Source organism: Muscardinus avellanarius, assembly GCF_963383645.1.
Source record: "Muscardinus avellanarius genome assembly, chromosome: 13".
NCBI lineage: Eukaryota > Metazoa > Chordata > Mammalia > Rodentia > Gliridae > Muscardinus > Muscardinus avellanarius.
The window spans coordinates 15,362,766-15,370,061 of NC_137799.1; the positions used below are offsets into that span (position 1 = coordinate 15,362,766).

At 41.8% G+C, this 7,296-nt stretch overlaps 1 protein-coding gene across 1 annotated transcript in view; it reads left to right on the forward strand.

Moving 5' to 3' along the window:
* Window positions 1–6,679, forward strand: part of MEGF9 (multiple EGF like domains 9) — a gene marked incomplete at both ends in the record, with an annotated part of 110,935 nt that extends 104,256 nt beyond the window's left edge. The window contains 2 exons of the mRNA XM_080709513.1: window positions 4,029–4,298; window positions 6,228–6,679. Coding sequence (XP_080565639.1) covers window positions 4,029–4,298; window positions 6,228–6,679 — 722 coding nt within the window. The remainder of the gene's footprint in view (window positions 1–4,028; window positions 4,299–6,227) is intronic.
* Window positions 6,680–7,296: the final 617 nt, after the last annotated feature.

Here is a 7,296-nt window from a genome sequence, read left to right on the forward strand (position 1 = left end):
AAAAAAAGTTAAAAATCAGGAGTGTGGTAGCACACACCTGTAATCACAGTATTTGGGAGGCTGAGACAGGATTGCAGATTTGAGACTAGCCTCAGCAATTTAGCAAGACCCTTAGCAACCTAGCAAGACCCTCTTTCAAAATAACAGATAGATAGATAGATAGATAGATAGATAGTCAGGCAGGCTGGGAGCATAGCTCAAAGTTACCCCTCTGCCCTCATCCCCATTGAACCTCCAGGACCACACACACACAGAGAATGTTAAAATAGACGTATGATTTTAGCCAGGCATGGTGGCGCACACTTGTAATCCCTGTACTTGGGAGGCAGAGACAGGAGGATCGTGCAGGTTCAAAGCCAGCCGCGCTGGCTTAAGAGACCCTGTTTCCAAATTTTAAAAAGTATAAAATAGGTCTGGGAGTGTAGCCCAGAGGTAGAAGGGTTTCCAGGAACCACAGTACTACCAAAATAATAATAATAATAATAATAATAATAATAATAATAATAATAATAATACTGTGATTTTAAAATATTTCCTTCTATCCTATGGCTTAATTTTTTATTTTCTCTTCTTTTTTTTTTGTTTTGTTTTGTTGGTACTGGGTATGGAACCTTTCTACCTCCGGGCTACACTCCCAGACCTGTTTTATATTTTATTTGGAAACAGGATCTCTTAAGCCAGAGGGGCTGGCTTCAAACCTACGCTATCCTCCTGTCTCTGCCTCCCAAGCGCAGGGATTACAAGCGTGCACCACCACACCTGGCTTATTTTCTTGATTGTATTTTTTCAGCACAAAAGTTTTTAATCTCAATAAAGTTTAATTTAACTTTTTCTTTTGTTGTTTGTGTTGGCTTGAAATTTCTTATGTGGTTATAATCAAGCTGTTATTCAGGACTGGAGTCAGTAATCTGAAAACTTAATTGGGACTGTAAAATCTGGTCTGAAGATGGCTTACTCATGGTTTGCTAGAGGCAAGAGGCTTTTACCATGTGGACTTGTTCATGGACTACTTAAATGTTCTTAAAACATGACAGCTGACTTTCCCTAGGAGCAGGTGATCCAAGAGGCAACCAGAGGGAAGCTGCAAAGTGTTTTGTAACTTAGTCTTTGAAATCATAGCTATTTGAACTGGGCCTTGGGGAGTGAGGGCTGGGCCATGTGGAAGTGTACCCATGTAGAAGTGAGTGGGTAGTGGGGCGGGGTGGCTCACGCTTATAATTCCAGCATTAGGGAGGCTCAGACAGGAGGATCACACTTTGCGGACAGCCTCAGCTACTTAGTGAGGCCCAACCCTGTTTCAGAATTTAAAATAATAATAATAATAATAATAATAATAATAATAATAAGGCTGGGGTGTAGCTCTGAGATCGAATGCCCCTGGGTTCCAGCCCCAATAATGGAAAAGAGAAGTGAGTAGGAAGTCCAAGCCGAACACGGCATGCATGTATGTGTTACAAAACATATATTGCACTTCATTGTTGGCTAGGGGTAGGAAGTATGCAGACAATTCAGATAGAAAATAATATACAAATAAATGCAGTACAGTATTATAGGTCTATATAGCGGAAAAGAACAGTTACTCTTACCAGTGTGGGGGAATGCCACCGATGGCTCTAGAGAACAGGTGATGGTCTTGTGTTGAGAGACCACCTTTAGTGAGTGGACAGGAAAAGGAAGGATATTTAAGATAGAGATAAGCATTGAAATAGCTGACTTTATCAAACGACTACTTAGGAATGGCAGAAATGAAATATAAGGGAGACGGAATGAAACCTGAGGCTCTGGGCTCTGGGTGTCATATCAGGAGGTCCAGGTGGTCTAAACTTAACAGACATGAAAGACTTTCACAGCGTTGATTTCAGTCCTTCCATCTTTTTTTTTGCGGTACCAGGGATGGAACCCAGGGGCATTCTACCTCTGAGCTCCACCCCCAGCCCTATTTTTTATTCTTTATTTTGAAACAGTGTCTCACTGAGTTGCACAGGGCCTCACTAGGTAGTAGCTGAGGCTGTCTGTGAACCGTGATCCTCCCATGTCAGCTTCCCGAATGCTGGGGTACCAAGTGTGCGCCACCACCGGCGAGTCCTTTGATCTGTTTGATCAGGAATTTTTTTATATTAGTCATCATTGCCATAGTTGTTGAAGTGCAAAAGTGCTGTAAAATATGGAACCATTGTGACCTCTGACTTTCTCGAGAACAAAGAGCTTGTGCCTTTGCTTGAGTTTTTTCTGCATATTATTTGCATGGGTTATGGATTCATTCATACCTCTTACCCTTTATCACTAATAGTAACTTAAGTATTTTGGGTTTAAACCCCTTATTTGAAATATGGAAAAGTAAGGCCCCAAATTTAGTAAGTGTCTAACACTTCTTAAAGGTAGTAAGACTACCAACTGGGATTATAAATGGTAAAATTAAAAATCTTTATCAGTCTTACAGCTCTGTGAATATACTAACAACTATTGAATTGTATACTTACCATTATTGTTTTATTGTTATTTATATTTGGTACCAGGAGTGAACCTCTCCCCCCCCCTTTTCTTTATTGTTTTGTTTTGAGGCAGGGTCTCACTAAATTCCCCAGGCTGGCTGCCAACTTGGGACCCTCTTGCCTCGGCCTCCCGAGTTGACAGGATTACAAGTATGCATAACTGCACCCAGAAAATTGTATATTTTAAATGCTTTAACTGTATGCAATATTAATTATATCTCACATGAAGCTGTTTTTAAAATAGCATAATACACAAAAGGGATTCATTTTATTTCCTTTTTGTTGTTATTTGAATTTGCAGACCTGGGGGTTAAACTCAAGGCTTTGCATGCTAGGCAAGCACTCTCCCTCTGAGCTACATCCCCAGGCCTTCTTATTTTACAATCTGAGACAGGGTTTTGCTGGCCGCATGTTATCCCCCTGCCTTGCCCTCCCAAGTGCTGAGATTACAGATTGCCCGGGCTGGCCTCACACTTGCAAGCCCCCTGCCTCAGCCTCCTGAGTTGCTGCAGTTTCAGGCCTGTGCCGCTGTATCCAGCTAGGAGTGCTTGAAAGCCACTTACGTGCTTGAACCAAAGTGCGTGGTGGTTCAGTAGAGCAAGAAGCACTGGGAGAAGTAGGGAAGGGCAGGCTAAAGGATACTGAAATTCTGTTAAGTTTTCACGGAAGGAGTCAGGGCTGAAGAGCTTCTCTAGAGCGGTATGCTCAGGTCTACTTTGCAGGGGGAGGGGGAGGGGAGGGGGAGGAGGTGAAGAGAGCCATCAGGAAGCAGCGACAGTAGTCTAGGGGAGAAGTCATGGAGGCCCAAACTAAGGTCCCTACCGTGGGAACAGAGAGATCCACAGATTGGAAAGATTTGAGTGAGCTATGATTGATATGATGTCGAACCTGCTTGAAGGACGGGGAGGGAGAAGAGAGAGGAAAAATGACTCTTGGATTTGAGGCTTAGGCAAGTGGGCAGATGTTGGTACCACTCGCTGAGATGTAGGGAACACCGGAGGAGGACAGGACTTAGGACGGGAGTATGTTGAGGATGGTCGTTCATGTCTGTGGATCCAGGTCTACAGGCAGATAGTGTGTAGTTTGGAACTGAAGACAGAAACAGGCTAGCATGAGTGTGTGGATGGATGAGGTCTCCTGTGGAGAATGAGCAGAGTAGAAGTAAAGAAGGCCGAGAATGGGAGTTTGTTGGTATCAACCTTTAAAAGGGGAGGGATGGAGAAGATTTTCATTGAAGTGCTATTTTTATACAATATATCACGTCTAAAAAGGAACGAATAAGAAACCTGGGCATGCTAAACCACCGTAATCATTTGCATCCTGATGTAAGTATGTTTCTTTTACCTATTACCCAAATAAGTTCTCTCATCAGTCCTGTGATTCCTTCAGTAAGCTGGGATTCCGTATATCTCTTCATATTGAGAGGAGATAGTAGGGAGGTTTATCAATCTGCAAGAGGACTAGTAATTGTTTCGCATTTTTTGCTGTAGCTTGAGACTTTACAAAACCATCTTGATACTCTCTCTCTCTCTTTAGAACCGGGCGATTTGGAACCTAAATGTACCCAGTGTAAAGAAGGCTACACAGGCCAGAACTGCAATATGTGTGGAAACGGCTATTACAATTCTGACAGCATCTGTATCCCATGCCATTGTCACAGCCACGTGGATCGAACTAGAACTCCAAAGATTTGCAAGCCCGAGAGTGGCGAATGCATTAACTGTCTCCACAACACCACTGGGTTTCAGTGTGAGAACTGCCTAGAAGGTTATGTCCGAGACCACGAGAGAAATTGCATCAAGAAAGGTAAAACTTCACCTAAGATTGTAAATTTAATATCTAAGCCTAGCACTGAAAATTTCAGGACAGCTACCTTTAGCCTTATAAAACCTTCCAATCCCACCAGAGGAATTTCTGGAAGTAGATTTTGACACATATTTGCCTAAAGAACTTTCCTTCCCTTCCTGCTTCTCTCCTGATACTCCAGAGTCAACTCCAGAAATTTGAGGCCAAGACAAAGTCATTGCAGCAGTGAGACCAATTGCTCTCACATTTCCCCTTCATCTATTTTTATTTTTATGTTAATAATTTAAAAGTCCTATCATTTCTTTTATCCGTTCCTTCTTTTATTCTCATCACTTTCAGTGACCATCAAAGGTCCTTTCAAGGAGGGTCCTATAATCTGGTGAGAAGTTCCAGCTGAAAAATTGGAGTTCATCCCAGTATCTGTCCTAACTTTGGGCATGAGTTGTTCCAGGTGTGGTGGGAGATAGTATTCACATCCCTTTTGGTTTTTAAAAGAAAAAGTTATTCATATGGCAGAATGTTTCAGTAAGAATTTAGAAAATTAATGGATAACAATTCAGGATGAGTTAGGGCTTTTCAGAGATGATTAAGTCACAGAGCAATTAGACTATGTTCTGCTACAAACTGCTCTTTGATGTTCTAACAGATGCTAAATATTAGGCTCATGTACAGTCGGTCTATGGCAGGTGTCATATTTCTGTCATTCTCCTGATAGCTTAATACCATTGTGATCAAGGCCAAAAGACTCAGATTAAAGTCTATCATTAGAAGCCCTGCCACCCAATTCATTTTTCCATTTGAGAAACAGACCTTACGCATACCTGTCCATGCCAAGGCATACCTTGTCAGCCAACAGGACCATAATGATTTTCATTAGTTATTAGGCAATTTAAACTTTGCCACTTTTAGGACAAATTGATATGGCTGACTTGGGTGAATCACAATAGTAATTACCATCATTTTACTAAGTACCTCTGTGCCAAGCATTGTAAGCCTTCTCTGTGATAATGGCCAACAGTGCATTAGTATTATCTCATTTAATTTTTCCCAAGAACTCAGCAAAATAGACACTATTCTTCTCATTTGATAGATGAGGAACCTGAGGTTTAAAAAGATTGTTATATTGGGCTGAGATATATTCTTCTCATTTAATAAATGAGGAATGTGAGGTTTAAAAGGATCAGGATATTGGGCTTAGTAGTAGAGCACCTACCTAGTACAGGTGCGGCCCTGGGGTCTATAGCTAGCACTGCAAATAAAATAAAATAAAAAGATTGACTCATCTACAACAACATAGGTCTATTAGTCTTTCCCCTGAGCTACGCCATCATTAAAAGTCAAAGTACCTTAGTTATAAGATAGCTATATTCTACACAAAGGTAGAATCTCTACACATGGAATTAAAGGATGGCTGTTTTCTCTTGACTGACATCAAGTATGAACATTTAAATTGTTTTTCAGATGCAGCTAGAGAGATAGTTTTTCATATACCTCAGTTGAGAATTTTGCCTGTATGAAATGACGTTAGTCATGTACTTAGTTTAGTCCAAATAATTGCCATTTATCCCATCACTTTCAACTGTGTGATGTAGAACTCAGTAGGTGACTTATTGGCCGCCTTTGCGGGACTTTGTGCGACTCTATCCATGAGTGAAGAAGGATGGAAACTCCAACACTGCAATTTCCCCAAAGGTTTTACTAGAGACATTGTATGCCCTGGAGAATAGCCCAGGATGCTCTTAGCTCTCTAGACCCTGATTCTTATCACTGGCTTTCTTTAAAAGTTATTTTTTTAACTTGCATTACCTCAAAGCAAGATACCATGTCAACATCCCACATCAACTTCCACTCCCATGTGTATTTCTTTTATTGTTTCTCAAAACCAGACAATTTTGTCTTTTACATTTCATTCTCTGTTTTTATTTTCAGAAGTTATTGTTCCAACACCCGAAGGTTCTACCATTTTGGTTTCCAATGCCTCTTTGACCACATCAGTGCCCACCCCTGTTATAAATAGTACACTCACCCCCACAACTCTGCAGACTATCTTTTCAGTAAGCTCTTCCGAAAACAGCACTTCCGCCTTAGCTGATGTATCATGGACTCAGTTTAACATCATCATTCTGACAGTCATCATCATTGTGGTGGTGCTGCTCATGGGATTTGTGGGGGCTGTGTACATGTACCGCGAGTACCAAAACCGGAAACTCAACGCCCCCTTTTGGACCATCGAGCTGAAGGAAGACAATATCAGCTTCAGCAGCTACCATGACAGCATTCCCAATGCAGACGTGTCGGGATTGTTGGAGGACGATGGCAGTGAAGTGGCTCCCAATGGGCAACTGACCCTGACGACGCCCATGCACAACTATAAAGCCTGAGGAGCTTGAGCTGTCTCCTGGATGGTTAAGCCACAGCGCTCACTAGGACAGCATCTGCCCCGGGCCACACAGAGCCTGGGCAGAGTTTGCCGAGAAAGCAAAGGCAAATAGTGCATCTGAAATTTGCAGGTACAAATCTGCCATGCGCTTGGCCTCTCTGTCTATTGCTTTTAGTATTCCCATGAAGATCCGAAGCATTCGCTGTTGTTAAGGACCTGAAGTAAAGTATATTTTTGTACTAAACCACACGGGAGAATGGAAAGGTTCGACCCCATAGTGCAGCCCAAATCCAGTTTGTTCTCCAAATAGATGTGGAGCAGTGCTCACCTCACCAGCGGTAACAGGATGATGGTTGTGGAAGGGGAAAGGACTGCTAGAAGACTTCATCTCCATTCCTGAGACTCTTTCTTTTTTTTTTTTTTTTAAAAAAAAAGGCAGGTCAGGGGTTATATTCATTTTACTTTACTAAAAATCATCATTGAGGAAGAGCTGGTGTCTAGACTGTATCATAGTAAACAATCTTGATTGTTTCTAGAATAGGAACAGAAAAGTTCCAAGAAGATCTTTAGAAGGGCTTGATTTTTCCTCCCAGGATCCTTGCTCGATGATGGGATTAA